Consider the following 21663-nt stretch of genomic DNA (forward strand, 5'->3'; position numbering starts at 1 on the left):
CTATATTCTCCCCAAAATTCATATTTGAAATCATAACCCAGAATAGGGTGGTATTAGGAGATGGACCCTTTGGGAGGTAATTAGGTTTAGATGAGGTCAGGATGGTGGAGCCCCCATGATGAGATTATTCTTAAAACTCACACAAATCAATAGCAAAAAATCAAACACTCCATTTAAAAATGGGCAGAGGATCTGAATAGCTCCTTTTCCAAAATGGCCAACAGACCATGAAAAGATGCCCAATATCTCTCATCATCAGGGAAAAGCAAATCACAACCACAATGAGAGACCACCTCATACCTATCAGAATGGCTATTTCAAAAAGACGAAGAATAACAACTTTTGGCAAGGAGGTGGAAAAAAGGGAACCCTTGTGCACTGTTCGTAGGGATTTAAAATTGGTATAGCCACCATGGAAAACAGTATGGAAGTTCCTCAAAAGATTAAAAATGGGCATACCATATGATCCAGCAATTCCACCTCTGGGTTTTTATCCAAAGCAAATGAAAACACTAGTTTGAAAAGATATACGCATCCCTATGTTCACTGAACAATAACCAGGATATGGAAAAAACATAAGTATGCACTGATGGATGAATAGGTAAAGAAGATGAAGTATACATATATAGTATATACGTGTATATATATATGTATATATACACAATGGAATATTACTCAGCCATAAAAAATAATGACACCTTGCCATTTGTGACAACATGGATGGACCTTGAGGGTATTATGATGAGTGAAATTAAGTCAGACAGAGAAAGACAAATACCATATGAACTCACTTATATGTGGAATCTAAAAAGAAAATGAAACTCCTAGATACAGAGAACAGAGTGGTGGTGCCACAGGGGAGAGGAATGGAGGCTGAGAGAAATGAGTGAAGGGGGTCAAGAGGTACAAGCTTCCAGTTATTAAAAAAATAAGTCACAGGGGTGTAATGTACAGCACGGTGACTAGTCAATAGTATTGTCGTGCATATTTCAAAGTTGCTGAAAGAGTAAATCTTAAAAGTTTTCATCACAAGAAAAAAAACAAGGCTTGTAACTTTGCATGGTGATGGACAGTAACAGACTTAGTGTGGTGACCACAGCATATACAAAATCGAATCATTACATTGCACACCCGAAACCAGTGCGATGTTACCTGTCAGTTATACCTCAATTTAAAAAGTCTGTATAAAATGCTTCACAGTGCTAGACACAGAGAAAGCTCTCTATAGATGTGAGTTATTTTTATAGAAGACTCAATATGGTTAAATAAGTTGATTAAAATTGCACAGCTAATGCAAAGTGGAGGCAGGTTTTACTCAGATCTGTCTATACAACACAACCTTTCTTTTTTTCTTTTTACAATACAATCTTTCACATAGAGAATTATACTAACTCAATATATACTAACCACCTTGCAATCACGCATCAAAAGGCAATCATGTCGTCACTGCATTCAGAGGCTATAACACATCTTTATATCCTTACTCACTCCTTCCCCCTCAGGTGCCCTGTTTGGGGGAAGCAGCTGCTTTTCTCACAAAAAGGCCCGAGGGCTGATGTTATTGTCTGCTCAAGTTTACATATATGTGGTTTTTTGTGTAGATGCTCATTTGAGATTCAAAGGCTGCACATTTGCTGCCAATTTAGTGCAAAGGACCAAGATATACGAACACCTGAGACTGCAGGAGCAGCAGGGCGACGCTTTCTCCCTCACATGTCGGTCTTCCTGTTCCCCTCTTGAACCATCTGACTTTCAGTGGGCTCAACAAAAGGGTGCCCTAGCAGAAGAAAATGGAAGGAATCTCTTCCCGTTATGCCCTGCATGAGCTCCCAGCAGAGGGCATGCCGGAGGAATGACAGGAGGACATGGGGCTCAGAAGCCAAGCCTACCTGATCAGGTAGTGGTTGATAATAGTGTCAAAGTAGCTGTAGTACACGGCATTGTTCACGTGGCCGTACTGGTCATTGTCCTGCCATCTCGTCTGGATGGGTAAGAAGTACCCATAGGCCTCATGGTGTCGATGACAATCCACAACTCTCTGGCTCTTTCGTGACGTGCCCAAGGAATGGACCTTCCTAGGAAGCAACCTCGAAACCCAACAGGTCATAGCTGGTGATTGCTGTCTTGGAGCAGACCTTCAAGAAGAAAGAAACAAAGGATAAGGATGGTGGCCGAAATCTTGATTTCAGGTTTACAGAAGCAATTTCATTCAATTTTGGCAATCAGTTTCAAAAGGAAATTCAATGTTTCTCCTAGGAAGTAAATCTTCCCTTATAATCCAAGTCCTTGTCACAAATCTATTTACTTTTTTAAAGGAATCCTTACTAAAAAGGCTTTTGCAAACACTGACAGAAACAAGTGAAGCCTCTGTTTGAATTTGACTAGTGGGAATTTTATTTGTATGGAGGTCTTCTGTTCCACAAAGTATTTTCAAGGCAAGTCCCTTTCTTTCTTTTTCTTTCTTTCTTTCTTTCTTTCTTTCTTTCTTTCTTTCTTTCTTTCTTTCTTTCTTTCTTTCTCTTTTTTTTTTAAAGAGTTTTTATTTATTTGACAGAGATAGACAGCCAGCGAGAGAAGGAACACAAGCAGGTGGAGTGGGAGAGGGAGAAGCAGGCTTCCAGAGGAGGAGCCTGATGTGGGGCTCGATCCCAGAATGCCAGGATCACGCCCTGAGCCAAAGGCAGACGCTTAACGACTGAGCCACCCAGGCGCCCCATCCTTTTTCTTTTTTTCTCTCTCTCTCCCTCCCTCCTTTTCCTTTCCTTTCTTCTTTCCTTCCAGATTGATTGATTGATTGATTGATTTGAGAAGGTGGGTAGGGGCAGAGGGAGAGAAAGTCTTAAGGAGACTCCACACTGAGCGTGGAGCCCGAGGCAGGGCTCAATCTCAGGACCCTGAGATCTCGACCTGAGCCAAAACCAAGAGTCGGACACTTAACTGCACCACCCAGGAATCCCGAGGTGGGTACATTTCTGATGAAATCTGTAATACCACCAAAGGCATAAAGAGAGAACTCGGGCAACCAGCATAAAATAAAACGTTTGCCAGAAAATATCTTCAAGTGGGCCTACCAGCTATCAGGGCTTTTTTAAGTGTATCAATTTTTTTCTTGGAACAAAAGTAACTTTCCAAAACTGGAAAAAAATTTAAATATGCAGAACAAAGGGGGGATACCCAACAACCCAACCAGCTATATGCATTATTCCAGTCCTATATTTATGCATCTGTACGTGCATTCTTGAATTGGACCATACTGCACATGCTGGTGATTATTTCTGTGCTTAACAATAGACCATTATCATGTGGACATAGTCCACATCACTGCAATGCTGAATTCCATACTATTCCATTGTATTGAAGCACCACGATTCATCAAATCCTCTATTGTTGCATACTTAGGGTTCTGACTCCAATTTTATTGACTGGGATTAGAATCTTTGTAAATAAATCTTCCCACACATCTGCGATTATTTTCTTAAGATAAACACCTAGAAGCAGAATTGCTGAGTCCAAGGGCAAATGAATTGTTAAAGATTTTGATGCACATCAGTGCCCTCCAGAACGGTGGTACCAACGTCCACCCTCCCCAGCGGCGTATGAGCAGGCCAATTTCCTTGTCAATTTTAAAATGCTTTGTCGATTTGACTGTGTTCTCTCATTTCCATACAAATTCAATGAAATGTGCTAAGTGGAGAGACGACTCGTGTCACCAGCTATGAAAGAACAACCAGTATCAGAATAACCCCTCTGTTTGAGAACTGCTATCAAAGCTAGATCAAATGTAAAAGAAGAGCTGCTTGAAGCTAGCAGCAAATAATCGAGGCAGCAGGACTTTCCAGGCTACAGCCGTGGGGACGCACTCAAGGGAGCCCGGCTCTTGCCACTGCGGCTTCTCATCCAGGTATTTGTGGGGAATAAGGCCCGCGAGACGGCAGCAGCCTACAGCTCCTGGTGGTCTTGTCATGTTGGAAGAGGGGTCAAAAAGTGACAGGCCAACATCCTGGAGCATGAGCTGCAGAGAAGTGAGCCTGGGGGTGCAGGTTCCCCTCGGGGCATCTGCCGTCTCCCACACAGCAGGTGCTCTGAGGAGACAGACAAACCCGAGGAAAGCAATGGACTACAACGCTAAAAGCCTAAGGAGAAAATAGGAGTCTCACTGTGCTGGGGACACACAAATCAGCTTTCAGGGCTGCTGAGGAGGAGGGCAAAGACCCTAGACTTTCAAGTTCAACCCGAGAAGGACTACTCCCTTACAGGGAGGACAAACCTTGAATTGACCAGCCTTGATCAAGCTTATTTACCCAAACATCATCTGTCAGCCAGTGGGAAACAAAATCATCTCTAGAGGAAAATAACACCACCTACAGCCTCTGCAATGTTTCATACACAAAGTCTGGCATTTAGTCAAAACCAACCAGGCCTACCAGGAAAGAGGAACAAATGACCAAAACCCAAAATTATTTTTTAAAAAAAGGCAATAAAGAGACTCAGAGACTCACACAAATTTTAAAATGACCATGATTACCAGAGTTCAGAGATAAAGGGCTAACATCCATCCCTAATACGTAAAGAACTCTAAAACTGAGGGGGTTAAGATTTTTAAGAACCCAACAGAAAAATATGTGAAAGTCACAAAGAGATAATTCACAAATGTTTTTAAATGACCTTTAAACATATGAAAAGATGGACTTCAGTCATAAGAGAAACTATGAGTATGCTGTGTTACTGTTTCTCAATGATTAAATTTGGTAAAAATACAAAGCTTGAGAGCACATTCTCTTGACAGGACCATAAGGAAAGAAACACTCTTACACACAGCGGGTGGGAACGTCCCCCACATCTATGGGAGGAGAATCTCACAATATCTAATAAAATCACAAGTAAGTTTACCTTTTGACTCATATCTAAAAATTTTTACCTTGAAGGTCCATCTTCAAGAATACAAAAATACATATGAACAAGGAACATCACTACTTGTTATTGAAAAAATATTGGGATAAAACAAACATAGAAGACTGGTAGAATAAACTATGGTACAGGCACATGGTGGTATACTATACAGCTGTAAATAAAAACTAAAGCTGTGATAAGGAGTGGTTTCTAGGATGTATTTGCAGTCAGTCAAAATAAGCAAAGTGCAAGAAAGCATATACAGTATGCTACTTTCGTATGAGAAAGAAGAGAAAATAAGCTCTTTTTTGGGAGATACTGGCTAGCTGAAGCAAGGCAGAGGGAGAGCAGCCAGATGGTATCCACAGCCCGTATTCCTTGAAAGCAGCTCTATAGGCCGCTAGATGTCTGCCAGACCCGAAGCCTGCTCCTCACACCGAAGCTCCAGGCCAGGCAAAAGGCCTATTTCACAGGACCGGGGGCGGGGGAGGGGGAGTGCTTCAATCTGCTTTCTGTGTAATGCCCTGGGGGTGGCACCCTGCCAAGAACTGCTTCTCTGACTGCCAGAGTCTCCTGGGACCCAGGAATGCAAGCCCCTACCCCATCCCTGGCTTCTGGAGCCAGGTGATCGCAGGGTGTCCTCTGGGCGGCAGCTGCAAAAACCCGGGGCACCAAACACGTAAAAGCTCCCTTCCAGGCACTGCTGGTGCTCTAGAGCGCGGCGAAGGGAGCGTGTGAAGCTGGCACCAGCCAGTCCCATCCCCAGAGAGTTTCCCAGCACACCGCTGGATGTGTTACATTAGATGCATATCTCTCAGGCTGACGCTTTAATAGGATACTTATTTATTTATATTTACAAAAGAACACTCAGGAAAGTTGAACCTGAAACTAATGAGGTGCATTAACAAGGTGGGTGGGGTGAAGAAGGGGAAGTAATACTCCTCTGAATATAGCTTTTTGTGTAATTTTGGATTTGGGGACCATGTTAATGTTCCATACTCACACAAGATAATGATGACGATGATGGTGATGATGATGGTGATGATGAAATTAACAATGATGGAAGGGAAAGAAATATAAAATGGAAGATAAACAGAAACAAATGAGTCCAACTATATTTCAAATGAATAACAATCACACTGAAGAGAAAAATAATTGCTTTTGAACACAGAGTTTTGACTATATACCCTGAGTCTAAAGACAAAAATCTTTTAACAAATACTAAACACTGGATAGTGCCCATGTTTTTTATAGTGGTAGGGTTAGAAATTCTGAAACTGCTTTCCGTGAATCTAAGACTGGAAAAATGAGTAGATATGCGGACGATAACGTGAGACAGGTTTCTCACTTGGAGAAAGGATTTACAAATAGAAAGGGGAAAAACTAAAATGAACCTTCTGGTGTTAGATTAAATTTTGGAGTATCAATATGAACTCATAGATTAGAGACAGAAATAGAAATGTCTTACCCCCATTGAACCTAGACACGATGGCACTGCAGCAGCAAAATGATCCTCCTGAAGTGTCCAGATCTTAGGCTCTAAACACCTTTCTTCACTCAAAGAAAGGAGAATGCCTTAAAGAAATGACTGATTCCAATGTTGGAGCAGATAAAATAAGATGATCCCGGAACATCTTGTGCCAGCAAGTAAAGAAATGTTCAAAGAAGATGGCAAAAGTTCATAGGAGCCTGCCTAAGGGGGTCTGAAATGGCCAAAACTGGAATATTTGAGCATTAGATTTAAAAATGAAATCAATGAGGGGTGCCTGGGTGGTCAGTTGGTTGGTGTCTGACTCTTGATTTTGGCTCAGGTCATGATCTCAGGGTTGTGAGATCGAGCCCTGCAACAGGCTCCATGCTAGGTGTGGAGTCTGCTTGGGACTCTCTCTCTCCCTCTCCTCCTGCCCCTCCCCTCTCTAAAAAAATTAGATCAATGCATTATAACCTTCTCAATTAAATAATAATTCTTAAGTCTGCAAAATCAATAAATGGGATTGAAGGAAAAGTTACTCTTTACCTAAGTATGCCAAGTAATAAATGTAGAAAGGATAATAGATTTAGAAAACCATCATTTTGCTAATATCATAGTAATAATTAATTCAGTCAAGAATCATTGATGGATGCTAAAATATACTAGGTATAAGTGTGGCAAGGAACATAATATTTATATGGCCCCCAAATATTTCTCCCACACATTACTCACTCATTACAAATCAATAACAGTAACTTTATGGTTGATCACACACAAAGACAGTATGATTTTACCAAGTTATCCAAGTCAATAACACCAATAACAAACCAACAGACTAAGACACAATATCACTTCTGTGTTATTTCTGGCAACAATACATTATCTGAATCTAATCATGATGGAACACCAGAAAAAACAAAATTAAAGAACATTCTAGAAAGTAATTGTTCTATACTCTTAAAAATATCGAGATCATGAAGGACAAATAAGGGTGGAAGAATTATTTCAATTAAAAGAGACTAAATAGCCCTGACAACTAATCGTAATGCATGATCCTAGATCACTGGGGAAGAAAATGTATCTATAAGGGACATTACTGGAATAACCAATAAAAATTGAATTTAGATTGTAGATCACACAACAGTATTGTATCAATATTAAGCTTCCTAATTTTGATAGTTGTACTGCGGTTATGTAAGATAAATTCCTTGTTTTTAGTAAACACAACTGAATAATTTAGAAATAAAGAAGCATGACATCTGCAACATTCTCTCAAATGGTTCAGAAAGAAATAATGTGTGTGAACGTGGCAGGGGAGAACACCTGTGCATGGAGGAGAGGATGATAAAGCAAATGGGGAAAAAATGTAACACATTTGTGATTCTAGCTAGAAGATATACAGTAATGCTTTCCACCATTCTTACAAGTCTTCTGTAAATTTGAAATAAAAAAATTAAAGTTGTCCCCAAAAAACTATCATTCATATGTTCAAAAGACTGATTTTTTAAAAAAACTGACTATTTTTACCAGAGCACTGGAATCTATGAAATATAATCATTACATTATGAACTCAGTAGGTAGGTTAAACAATAGATTAGTCACAGTAGAAGAAAAAATTAATTAACTGGAACATAGATAGGTCAGTCTAAATATTCAGATTGAAACACAGATAAAAAGATTTAAAATACGAACAAGCATAACTAACACATATAGGACAGCACTTTGTTTTTAAAGTGATGTAATTGTTGTAATTAAAGTTCTAGATAAACAGGAGGCAGATAATGGGTAAGAAGCAATATCTGAAGAGATACTGACAGAAAATTTTCCCAAACTGAAAGACATGGAGCCACAGATCCAAGAATCATTGACTCTAAGTTGGTTAAATTAAAGAAAAGCAACCATAACAAAACTGCTGCAAACCAAAGACAAAGACAAAGAGAATCTTGAAGAAAAGAAGAAAAGACGTTTTACTTTCAAAGCAACAATACTAAGCTGACTTATTCAATGGAAACAATGGAAAACAGAAGACAAAAGAATGGCACTGTTAAAGTTCTTAAGGTAAATAATTGCAAAGCTAGAATCCTACACCCAGAGAAAATATCCTTCAAAAACGAAATCTAAATAAATAGCCATTTTAACAAAACCTGAGAGAATTCATCCCAGCAGACCTACACTAAAAGAAATGCAGAAGGGTACTCTTTAAGCAGGAGGAAAATGATCCTCAATGGAAGCACGATAATGCAGAAAGAATGAAGAGCAGTGGAAAGGTAAATAAGTGGGTAAATTTAAATTAATACTGACTCCTTAAACAATAATATTAATAATGTCTTGTGGTATTTAAGATGTATATATAACACAAATATATAGATATAGATAGATATTTAAAATATTCCATAGCAGTAGCAAAGGGACAGTAGAGAAAATTCAGTAATAGTGTTTTAAGGTCCTTGCATTCTTCAGTAAGTGGTAACAATCCTAATTTAAGGTTGACTGTAAGTCCAGCATGCATGTTGTAGCCTCTAGGATAATTACAAAATAACAGAAAATGAATATTTAATTAACAAAAGGGAAACTAAGCAATGAAAAAATATTTTCAAATCCAAAAGAAGGAAATATGTAGGGTGAAATGACCAAAACCCAGATGAGACAAACAAAAAACAAAGTAAGGTAGTAGACTTGAGAAAAAAATAACAATAATTACATTAGTTGTAACTAAATACTCCAAATAATAGACAAAGATTGTCAAAATGGATTTTTTGTAAACCCAGCTACACATTACTTACATTTGTAAGGACACAGAAAAGCTCAGAGGAAAAGAGATGGAAAACATATAAACGTTAATCCAAAAAAAGACTGGTGTAAATGTACTAAAAACAGACAATATAGATTTTAAGGCAAGAAGTATTGCTACAAATAAACAGAAATTTTTGGTAAAGATAGAAGGTCAATTCAACATGAAGATCTCATAACACAGTCTCAAATGTAGCAAAAGCTAACAAAACCAAAGAAGTAACAGACAAATTCCCAATCCCAGTGGACAGCTTTAACATACCTCTCTCAGTAGCTAAAAGAACAAGCAGAAAATAAATTAGCTAAAATATAGAAAATTAGAAAAACGTGATCAACAAACTTAACATAGCACCCAATGATTATAGGATATACTTTATTTTCAAGTATCTATGGAACAGTTACTAAAATAAAAATATACCAGGCCATAAAACAAGTCTCAACAAATTTCAAAGAATTAAAATCAGAGTATGCTCCCTCACCACAGGGGAATTAAAATAAAAACCAATAACAAGGAAAAAGCTTTGAAAATCCTCAAGTGCCTGGAAATCAATGAATAAAGTTGTAAATAACCTATGAGTTAAGAAATCACAATAGAAATAATAACACATTTTCAACAGAATAATAATGCAAATACAATATATAAAAACTTGTGGGATACAGCTCATCTGCACTTAGAGAAAATATAGTAATTAAATGAAAATCTAAGAATGAAAGATCAATGATCTAAGGATCCATCTCAAGAAGTGTGAAAAAGAACAGCAAATTAAACTCAAAGAAAGTATAAGAGCAATAATAAAAGATAAGGACAAAAATTAATTAAATAAGAAAAAAGTATAGTAGAGCACAGGTCAGTAAACTTTTTCCGTAAAGGGACAAAGGGTAAATATTTCAGACCTTGTGGACTACATGATCTGTCACAACTATTCAACTCTGCCACTGTAGTACAAAAGCAAGCACAGATGATACATAAATGAATGGATTTGGCTGTATTCCAATAAAACTATATTCACAAAAACAGATGATGGGTAGATCTGACCAGGAGCCATATTTTGCCAATGCCTATAATGGACGAATACAACAAAACCAAAAGTTGGCTCTTTAAATAAAAAAAAAAAAGAATTGATAAAATGCCAGTAATATTATAAAGGAAAAAAGAACATCGTTACAGATCTTATAGGCACTAAAAAGACAAGAGACATTATACATAACTTTATACCAATAAATCTGATAATTTTGATGAAATGGACAGATAACTTTTTTTAAATACTAACTTACCAAAAGTGACACAAGAAAAAATAGATAACTCAGACAGTCTTATGTCCATTAAAAATAAGAATCTGTAATTTAAAGTCTACTCATAAAGAAAACTTCAGGCCCAAATTGCTTCATCAGTGAACTCTTTAAACATCTCAAAAAGAACCAACACGAATCTTATATAAACTATTTCATAGAGTGGATTAAATAAAATCACTTCTGAACTCATTTTATGAGGCCCATACTAAAACTTACCAAAAAGTAATTATTACCAGAAAGGAAAAGTGTAAGCCAATCTCTCTCATGAACACAGATGAAAAAAATCTGACAAAATCAAATAAAAATATTAGCAGATCAAATCCTATGATACAGAAAAAGAAGATTTCAACCAAGTTAATTTATAACAGTAATACAAGGATAGTTTAACATTTGAAAATCAATCTATATAATTTACCCCATTAACTAAGTAAGAAAATTATACAGTCATTAAATAGATGCCCCCAAAAAAGCAGTTAATGAGATTCAATGCCTGTTCATGATGTTTAAAAATCCTGATTAACTAGAAATAGAAGGAAACCTCCTTTTCCCCTGAGATTGGGACTAAAACAGGGTATCTGAAATCGTGACTTCTATTAAGCATTGTAATGTTTAATGTACTATTAAACGTTATCATCATTGTAATTCTATTAAGCATGGTGGTCCAAAGAAAAGAAATTAAAATTATTAAAATTATTTTTTTAAGTTTTAAAAGAAAACTGTGTCATTGATCACCGATGATATGATTATATACATAAAATATTCAAAATAATCCACAAATAAACTATTGATTAAAAAGTGAATTTAGAAGTCATGGGATATAGACATCATACTTTAAAATCAATTATATTTCTATATACTAACACTGAACAACTGGAAAATGAAATTTTAAAACAATATCATTCACATTACTATAATGTAAGCAATCTAAGAATCCCCAGCATCAAAAATACCAGATACCTAGGAACAAAGCTAACAAAAAATGTGTAAGACCCATACATTGAAAACTACAAGGCACTGCTGAAAGAAATTGAGGAAGAGCTACAAAAATGGAGGGATATACTATGTCCATGGATTAGAAGACTGAACATTGCAAAGATGTCAGTTTTCCCCATTGACCTTACCCAACCGAAACCTGAGCTGGCTTTTCTATAAAAATCAATAAACTGATCCTAAATTTTTACATGGAAAGGCAAAAGAGCTAGAATAGTCAAAAAAAAAAAAAAAAAAAAAAACAAAAAACAAAACAACAACAAAAAACCATGAAAAAGAATAAAGTTAAAGAATTTACATTATCAAATATCAAGATGTATGATAAAGTGTAAGGTAACTAAAATAGTGATATTGACATAGGATAGACAAATAAATCAATGAAACAGAATAGAGGGTCTAGAAAGTAGACCATTCATATAAGACCACCTAATTTATGAAAAAAGTGCTACTCAATGCAATGGGGGAAAACTGACATTTTTTAATGAAACTTTAACCCACCTCAAAGCGTGCATACATATCAATTCCACATGAATTACAGATCTAAATGTAAAAGGAAGAACAATAAACCTTCTGGAAAGTAACACAGGCTATATTCCCAATGTAGGGGTGAGCGAAATAATTTCTGAATACAGGACATAAAAATCACTTACCATAAAAAGAAAAGATTAATAAATATAACTTCTTAAAAATTAAGAACTTATGTTTATCAAAAGACATCAGTAAGGTATGCAATACACATATCCAGCAAAGAATTCATATCCAAAATATACAGAGAACTTCTAAAAATCAATGAGAAAAAAATGGACAACTCAAACTTTTTTAAATAAGCGAAAGACTTAAATAGGCACATAATGAAAGAGGATATCCAAATGGCCAATAAACATAATAAAAGGTGCTAACCATCATTAGCCATCAAGGAAATGCAACGATAACCACAATGACTTCACTTTTAAACCCCTCAGAATGGCTAAACTTATATTTTGTTGCTGAGTATGTAAGAGCAACTAGAATTTAACACTCTCCCGGTGGGAGTGTGAATGGTAGCTACAACTCAGAAATCTATTTCCCAGCAGCTACTGAAATTGTACAAATACATATCCTGTGATCCAGAAATTCCACTCCTTTGCATATATCCAACAGAAATGCATACATATGTCACCAAAAGACACATACAAGAATATCTACAGCAGCATTGTTCACATAGCCCCAAATGGGAAACAAAATAGTAGGATGGATAAACAGTGGTAGATTCATGGGGTGGAGTACTACCCAACAATGAAAAATGACTTTCTGACACACATAATCACATTAATATATCTTACAGAAATAATTTTGAGAAAAAGAAGTGAAACACAAAAGAGTACTTGCTGTATGACTGCACTTGTATAAAGTTCCAAAACATCAGAAGTCAGCTACAATGACAGAAATCAGAATGATTACTACTTTTGATAATGACTGGGGAGAGGTATAAAGAATGCTTCTGCAGGGTTACTAATGTTCTACAACTTGGTCTGGATGGTGTTTACATGGGTATATTACTCTGTAGAAACTTATCGAGCCTCTTTCACTTATGAATGTGCTGTACTTCAATTAAAATGTTTTCCCAAAAAGTATGCTAGGTGGACAGAAGTTATATGATTATATTAAATCTCTAGGGTCCAGAGCAGTTGATTTTTCACTTTCTTTATACAGAGAATTTATCTCTTGTTCATTTACCCTAATGCTAACTCAAAAAACTTGAGAAGTTAAGTTCTTCTTTATCCATATAAAGCCTTGTTTTGTGCATATGCACATACAGCCCCAAGCATAACTCTCACATAGTAAAAAAGAAAGTAATGTCCTAGAATCTTTGATGACCTGAAAATAACCTGCCATCTAGGTGACATTTACAAGGAGACGGTTCTTAAACTTGTACATTTCTACATTAAACTTTCCTGAGGAATCAACCTTCATTGCCTGTACCTTCGGGGAACACAGAGGCTACTAATATTCATTCACTTGAACACACACAAAAATCTCAAGACAAAAGAATGCTCTGCGTGATACTGAGTACCAGGTGGCATTTTGACCGACCACTAGGGGAAAGTAGAGGGAAATCCTTTCTTCAAACAATTTCGAAGAAGTGTATTGTGAAGTAGCAAAGAACACGAGCCCATCCAAAGGAAATCAATTTTGACACCTGCTTCACAGATACTCAGATTTTACGAATAATATTCAGGGCATTCCCAAACCTTTGGGAATGTGCCTTGACTTCACAAAGCCAGCTGCCACAAACGGGCACTTCCCTGAGGCCCAAGCCGGTGGGGAAGGAGGATCCTGCCATGCAAAGAAATTCTCAAGAAGCTGTGAATACATCAGCTATATTCCTAAATTTATTCCAAGCTGAAACATAATAGTACATTATAAATCTCTTTTGATTTTACTTAATCTAATGAAAAAATGTTCATCTTTTTGATAAGTGCTCATTAGCCACTTTTTTCTGACATAAACAGACAAGAAAGATGTTCTTGTGCTGCCTTTAAAACGCAACTCAGCTAATTACAGTGCAATGACGCAAAGAAGAAAATCAACGCACTGAAGTTTCTCACTTGAATTGTCTTTATAGTTGAATTAAAAATCTAACCAAAAAAAAAAAAATGTTTTAAAGGGCCCCAGCAGTGTATTTTATACTCAGGTTGAATAATGTTTAAGTAAACAAAGGCCAAATTCTAGCACATGATACAAATTTTTTAAATTTTCTGGTGTCACTTACTCTCTAAAAATAGTCACTGAATTTATGAAAAGGGTACATTCTTGGAGGGGGAGCCGTGTGCTCTCCTTTTGGGAGGTGGTGATAAATTTGCATAAGCAATTCACCCTATTTTCCCCAGTCCCTGGTAAGACCAAAAGCCAACGTGTAGCTAATATCCAGTCCGGGTGGGAGCCAGGCCAGGCCATGAAATAGTGTAAAGCTAAGGGATTGTATAAGAATCAAACTTTCAGCCCAGGCTTATGCCCAGGCTTTTTAGGAATATCAGATGGTTTGGACTTTTTGAACCTCAGACTATTAATCGGCTGAAACCTGATCCTGAACAAGTCTAACAGAATTAATGCCTCTTCCCAAAATGCTTGATTCATGCTCCAGGAACAATTTCAACTACAGTAATCAACTACAGTAATCCTGTGGGTATCTTCAATCCAGCCTATTACCCAAATGATCATTTCATTGATTTTTTTAAGTTCATGTTTTATTATAAAATATATTTACCTGAAACGAGAAACTAAAAAATTATTTTAGCTCTATGACACATAAATTATGCATCCTGTACCCAAACTCACAGACAAAACATCACAAGACAAGTAAAATTGATATGTCACTTCTTCCTACCCTATGAAGTCAGTATTTAAATGAATATATGCAGTTTTTTTAAAGCTTGTTTTAATGAACAAACAGAAGAGCAAGAGAACAGTCTGTTGCTGAGCTCACCGGATGGGCGGTTGTCCGAGTCACCTTCACAAATGATTGTGCTATCATTTCATTGTCATTTGACACGGGATACTAAGAAAGAAAACACACATCTGTGTCTTACAGGAATTCAAACTGCTCTAATGCATGTTAAGAAAATGGTTCTCCAGGGGCGCCTGGGTGGCACAGCGGTTAAGCGTCTGTCTTCGGCTCAGGGCGTGATCCCGGCGTTATGGGATCGAGCCCCACATCAGGCTCCTCTGCTATGAGCCTGCTTCTTCCTCTCCCACTCCCCCTGCTTGTGTTCCCTCTCTCACTGGCTGTCTCTATCTCTGTCGAATAAATAAATAAAATCTTTAAAAAAAAAAAAAGAAAAAAAAGAAAATGGTTCTCCTTCATTAACAAGAAAGAAGCACAGTCCAGCTGTATCGTGGAGCAAAAATGCAATTACTAATTCAGGGTGAAAGAGACAGAGATTCGAGTCCCAACTCCACCATTTGTGCTTCAAGGGAACCATAGACAAGATTCTTCACTTCTCTAACCCTCATAAATGAATAAATAATAGGGGAAATAACACCTACATTGCTGTTACGCGTATTCAGTGAGATGATCAGTGGAAAGCACTTTAGCACAGGGCCTGACACACCAAGATGCAAATTTTAGCTGAGCTAAAATGAACCACCAATAGGGCATGAGTTTCAAGGACCTTTCCAGGAGCAAGGAGCCGTCCTTCCTCCTATCCATCCTATGTCATTTTCAACATTCCAGGGCTGTCTAGAATGAAAAGGCAAGCCCTTTCCCTGCATGGCACTAATTGGTCGGTTTCAGGCATCACATTATAACCTTGACATTGTTATTATCATCCCAACCTAACCACCTCTCTTTCTTACATCGCACCCCGAAGTGTCAGCATGGAAGAGGAACACAGTACCTGGTGCGTTCAGTCCTAGGGGTCACTAGAACAACCGTATCTTTTCTGTTATTCTACTGCTGAGTTGATATTTCCATCAATACTGTTTAGCACAAAGGAAATGTTTACCAACTTATTAAGTAATGGAATGGGTCATGTTCATTTTACTCTGCTTTTGAGTAAAGACAGTGAAACATCAATGTGTCTCAACCCTGTACATGCTTATCATGACCCATGACCTAAACACCTCATTCTGCCCCATGAATATAAGGAATGAATAGTCCATCGACCCACTCTCAAATGTTTACTAAGTTCCCGTAAGTAATAATAAGTAACTATAGAGAATGTTATAAGGTGATAAGTGGCATAAAAAAAGATACGGTAGGGTAATGCCTACTGTAACATCTCCTGTATGGGGGGAAGGCTGTTTCCAATAGGCATTGCCATTAAAAGCAGTGGTCAGAGTAGAGCCCATTAAAAAAGTAACAAAGACACACAGAAGGTGAGGTCCTCTGAACATTTTGTACTACCTCTTTCCATACACTATTCTGCAGTTTCTCATTTGCATTTCAGTCTTCCTCATTAAGCTGGGAGCTCCCCAGGGGCAGGGACTAAGTGAATTATCTTTTTCTCCCCAGCGTATAATACAGCACTTGGCAGGAATTGCTCAACGTATTGTTTGTTGAATGAACAAATGAAAGAAACAAACTCTTCACCTGCTCCACAGAGAATCAGTCACTTCTACCCCTACATTTTTAAAATGATGCTTTACTCTGTTTGCCTTTCGTATCCCCAAACAATCTTCCTGTCCTGTAGTCCAGTGATCTCCAAAGTGTGGGATATGTATCAAGCATCTGTCCAGGATGATCCAATGACGAGACGCATGGGGAGGCAGGAAGAAAACGTGAGAACTTTCATTTGTGTTTATTTTTTTATATCAAGACTAAAGGATAAATTAAGCATATTATATGGGTTGATGCTGACACCCTCACTCACAGTGGGACCTGAGATGTCCTAAGGAAAAGTAGGATTCCACTCCAGAATGGCACTCTTCCTTGGACTGGGCCAAGAATAAGTAGATTTACACATCATACATTGCTATAGACTGAATGTTTCTGTCCCCCCAAAATTCATATGGTGAAATCCAATCCACACATGATGGTATCTGGAGGTTGGGAGCTTGGGAGGTGCTTAGGTCGTGAGGGTGGAGTCTAATGAAATGGGATTAGTGTCCTTATACAAGAGACTCCAGAGCACTTCCTCACCCCTTCCACCACTTACACAGTGAGAAGACAGTTGTCTATAAACCAGGAAGCCACCCCTAGCCAGACACCAACCTGCTGGCAACTTCATCTTGGACTTCTCAACCTCCACAACTGTGAGAAGTAAATGCTTGTATAAGCCAACAATCCATCTTCTCCAGTTTTTATTTTAAAATCTTTTGATTATAAAAGTGACATATCCACTTGATTAAAACATTCCAGCTCTACAAGAGCATTAAATGAAAAATATCAACCCATTGCCTTTATAAATAGTTACTGGCACATTATTCAACATCTTGTTCCCTACCACCCTCCCACACTGGTTCTTCACTCCCATCCCGCCCCCAACCCACATCTGAATGTCCACATTCATGGATGGGATTACTGGAATTGTCACGTAACCACTAGATTAACTGAGGTCTCTCTGTCCATTCTCTTTGAGATCATTTGCCACTTTTATAATTATAATATTATTACTGTGATTCTTTAATATCAGTCTCCTCCTCTAGACAGAGATTCTTTGAAGGCAGGGACCCATTGCTGTTGCTTTCTTAGTTTGTCCTGATTCTAGAAAGCACTCAACAAATATATAATGAATGAATGAACATTGACAAGTATTACAAATAGTAAAAGTTCTGAAGAACTGAACCAAAGCTTCTCTTTGCACCCCAGTGACCCCTGGTAAGGGCTGAGAAAAACACAGATGTCAGAGATAAAAAGGGCTATACTCATTATTTAAGTCAAGATGCTCCTATTCCCTGAGTCACCCTAGCTGAGAAACAGCAGTCCTGGTCTATCTGAGCTTATAGGAGACAGAAAAACGATTTCTTCTTTGCAATGTGACCTATCCAAAGGAAGAATCTTTTTCATCAGACCCTTTCTTACCTCCCAAAGTTTTTTTCTTCATAAACAAAAGGTCCTGATATCTGAGAGACTCTCATGTTGAGTGAGACTTATCCAGCCTGAAGTGGAGTGTAAAGGGCCACCCATGAACCAACTCTCTGTCTTGATGGAAAATAAATGATGGGCACCATGAGCTCCTGCAGTATACCTTTGTAACACAACAAAACCTCACCGCTTGACTTCAACACCCTGAACATGGCCAAGCCACACTGGTTATTAGACAAGGGGAGCCAAAGTGCTGCCCTGTGGAACAGGCCTACCACACTCACCCCCAAACCTTCTCTAGGGAGAACTAAGCAAGGGTGTGCCAAGAGCAGCCAGTGATGACCGGGCCGTTGAGTTCTGATCAAACCGTGTAGGGTTTCTTCCTTCTTCCCCCTTCCTCCAGGGGCTGGAGACCTAGCACCTGAAGATGACAGGGCAAGGCAGGCAATCATTTTAGCATAATGACGGTATGGGGGACACCCAATATGGGTTGTTTGTCCTATTTTACAAATACTCTCCACCCAGAGAAGATATTGTGAAGATCCCCTCAAACCCCATCATTCAGTGCTCTGCTGCCATCTGGTCATGAACACATGGAATCAACCACAGAAAGAGGCACAGCTCTGAGGACTGGGAGCAAACAAATAAAAATGAAGAAGCAAGAGAAAAAAGGCAGGAGCACAAGACAAGGAAGACTTACTTAGCTTCCTTGGACCTGCATCTGCATCTATGAAATGGTAGTAATGAATGCAAAGTCCTGAATTTAGGTGTAAAACGTCACCTGCACTAATCTGAGGGGACTCTCTGATGAGAACCAGGGGGTTTAGTTGACTAAAGGTCAATATGACATACATGTGATATATGCGATTGTTTTTAAATACAGTCTCCAGCTGCATGAATAGAAGTAAAATTGTTTGCAATATAAAAAGAAAGTACAAGTCTATTTTTTCTGCATGAATTTGAGGTACAGCATTCAGTTTTCAGGGGAATTCTCAAGTTCCAGAGGAAGACGAGCGGCATGGCAAAGGCCTGGAAGTTGCGCTCCCCAGGACGATTGCAGGGATGGCTCCCACAGCACATGGAAAGCCCACCCCTGCTCATCATCTTGGCTCATGCCTCCCCACCTAGTCTGTGAATCTGGCAATCATTAGCCTCCTTCTGATGATGACACCACCCTTTCTTTATCTATCTCAGCAGACAACAAAGGATTTCATTAAACAGGTCAATTCAATCTAATATTTTATGTGTATATATGTGTGTCTGTATAAATATATAAGCATTTATTTATATCCTGCCTCATTCTAAAAGGGATTCAAAGTGGTTTACAGTGATATATACAAAAAATGCAAAACAGCATACAGTGGAGAATAGATAAGAAAGATAAATATTATTTTATTCTACCTCTCCTCCTCTCCCAATCCCATTTTTGCCTTGGGTTCCCAAGTCACAAATGCCACCCAATTTGACCCAGCACCTGCTCTGAATGAGTGTGCTTCAGCAGCGGCAGTCTGAGTCAAATCTATGTACCCAGCTTCGTCTTCCCCAGCCAGCCCTCTCCTTCAGATCAATCTTAACACTGTCGGCTAGGCACCAGAAACACGGTGGTGGCAAAACAAGGCCTCTGCCCCCAAAGAGTTACCAGTGTAGCGACCCACCTTCTCCCCAGTAGGTAGAAAGCTTAAGAAATTGGCAACGTTGACTTAGAAAGTGCAAATTTAGGCACAATGGGATTGCAGCCTCCAAGAATCTGAAGGGTTCTCACATGATTTCTCTTTTTCTTCCAGCTTAAACTATGCTATTTTATGTGCACCTTTGTTTGAAGAGGCCCCAGATTCCTTTTGGATCTAAGGAAGTGAGAAATGAGTAAATACAGGCCAGCAACATAGCAAAGCAGTTAAATACAAGGATATGGGGGTCAGCTGACTTGGTTTCAAATCCAGGCTCAGCTGTTAGCGACGTTAGATTATTTTAGATTCCTTAGACTTTGGGCAACTTACTTAGCATCTCCTTGCTTCAATTTTCTCACCTTTAAAATAAGAATATTGATATGTTGGGAAGATTAAACGGCATGACGTATGTAAAGCGCTTAGCCCAGGAACTAGCTATGGTAGCTAGCGATCATTAAATATAAGCACACTTGGAAATATATACATAAATAAACATTAAATATATGTAAGCCGACCTGAAGACGTACTATGTAGAGACGGATATCATGATACCAGTGAGCTGAACTGTGATTTTATTTTCATCACTTCTTGAAACAAAGTCTGGGTTTCCTTAGATGGAGATTTCTACTCATGAGTTTAAAGAATAAGTTTCTAACATCTACAGTGTTTTAAAACTCACAAAATTAAAGACTGCAACAATGCAGGAATAAATTCTCTGTTGTTACAAATGGATAAGCAGCATGACCCCTCCATCATGGCTGCCACTGGGAGGGAGCTGAGCTACGTGTCTATAAATTCCCCTCCTACCGCAAGATGCTGAATTTGAATTAAAATATACTGTACAGTGAGAACAAAAGAATCATACAGCCCCAGGATGGCCCTTCTGTCAGCTTGACCTCAGAAGACGAGACCAGAAGAATTGAAGGCAGTTTTATGAAGCACAGCAAAGATAAGGGATTCCTGGACCTGAGAAGACTCAGATGGCCAGAGGCCAAAACATAGTGTGCTGGATTATTCTGCTTGGCTCCTGGAAACCAAATGCAAATCTAATCGACAATCAATCAATATTTATTGTATCCAGGATTATGAAAAGCTCCACACATGGTACCAGAAATAAGACCGAGCCATGGGAACAAGCTGAAGGATCATTAAGGATGATAAGGGCCATGAGCCTTACTTTCTCTCAGGAGCTGCACTGTGTCCCCTGAGGCACAGGTCAAATGTCAGTCTTTTCAGGTACAAGCTGCTGGGCCTGGGTGTCACTTGGAGATACCATTCCCCAGCCCCTGTCCTACACAGTGAGGTCCATGCTTTGAAGAGCTACGGCATGTAATTCTGAGACACTGCCACCTAAGGCTGGTGGTGATCTGCCCAAACATGGTTCTTGACAAAATATTCGTCAGAAGCATGATAGATAGTAAGGAGGAAGAGAGGAGCCCCCGAATGAAAGTTTTTAAAGTTTGCATTTGAGTTCTTAGAAGAAAGGTACATCATGGCCAAATAAATGAGAACATCTGAAAAATACCTGCCCTAATCAGATAATTTTAAAATAAGTTGTTAATTTTCAAGCTGCTCTCTGGTTCCTTGCAGATCGAGTGTTAACTTCTGTTCCCCATCAAAAGCTTTTTTATGCATTTACTCCCAAGTTGTCATGCTGCCTACAAAATCTGCAACAGAGCAATTAGAAGCCGTAGAGTAAACAAAATGTGTTCAGTAGAATGGCAGGCTGAGGAAGCAGATCAGAAAGATTCACACACTGTCTGTCGGGGTGTTTTCTGGCTTTTTCTCTGTTTTATTCATTTATACTAATGTGTGGACAAGAGGGTTGAAAACATTTTGCTAAGAATGAAACCCTGAGATTTATATGTAATTCCTAAGCTTATCCTTGGGAAAGAAGCCACAATCTGTTTTCAGACAAGAGTAAAACACTTGCAATTCCCTTTGAAAAACAACATCCAATCTTCCCTTAAATTGAGATGCCAGAGCCGCTAGATTGCGATTTAAATCAGAGAACAAAATTAGTCCAGGTACACCAGGGTGGAAGGAGAAGCAGAGCC

General features: G+C 38.4%; 1 protein-coding gene across 2 annotated transcripts in view; it reads right to left on the reverse strand.

Annotated features, from left to right (window-relative positions):
- The window catches only part of LOC113265073 (uncharacterized), a 174331-nt gene that overhangs the window by 91087 nt on the left and 61581 nt on the right, over window positions 1–21663 (reverse strand). For both annotated transcript variants that reach the window (XM_057317070.1, XM_048213951.2), the window contains exon 2: window positions 1890–2135. In XM_057317070.1, coding sequence (XP_057173053.1) covers window positions 1890–2107 — 218 coding nt within the window. In that variant the 5' untranslated portion in view covers window positions 2108–2135. The remainder of the gene's footprint in view (window positions 1–1889; window positions 2136–21663) is intronic.

Source organism: Ursus arctos, unplaced genomic scaffold, assembly GCF_023065955.2.
Source record: "Ursus arctos isolate Adak ecotype North America unplaced genomic scaffold, UrsArc2.0 scaffold_23, whole genome shotgun sequence".
NCBI classification, from domain to species: Eukaryota; Metazoa; Chordata; class Mammalia; order Carnivora; family Ursidae; genus Ursus; species Ursus arctos.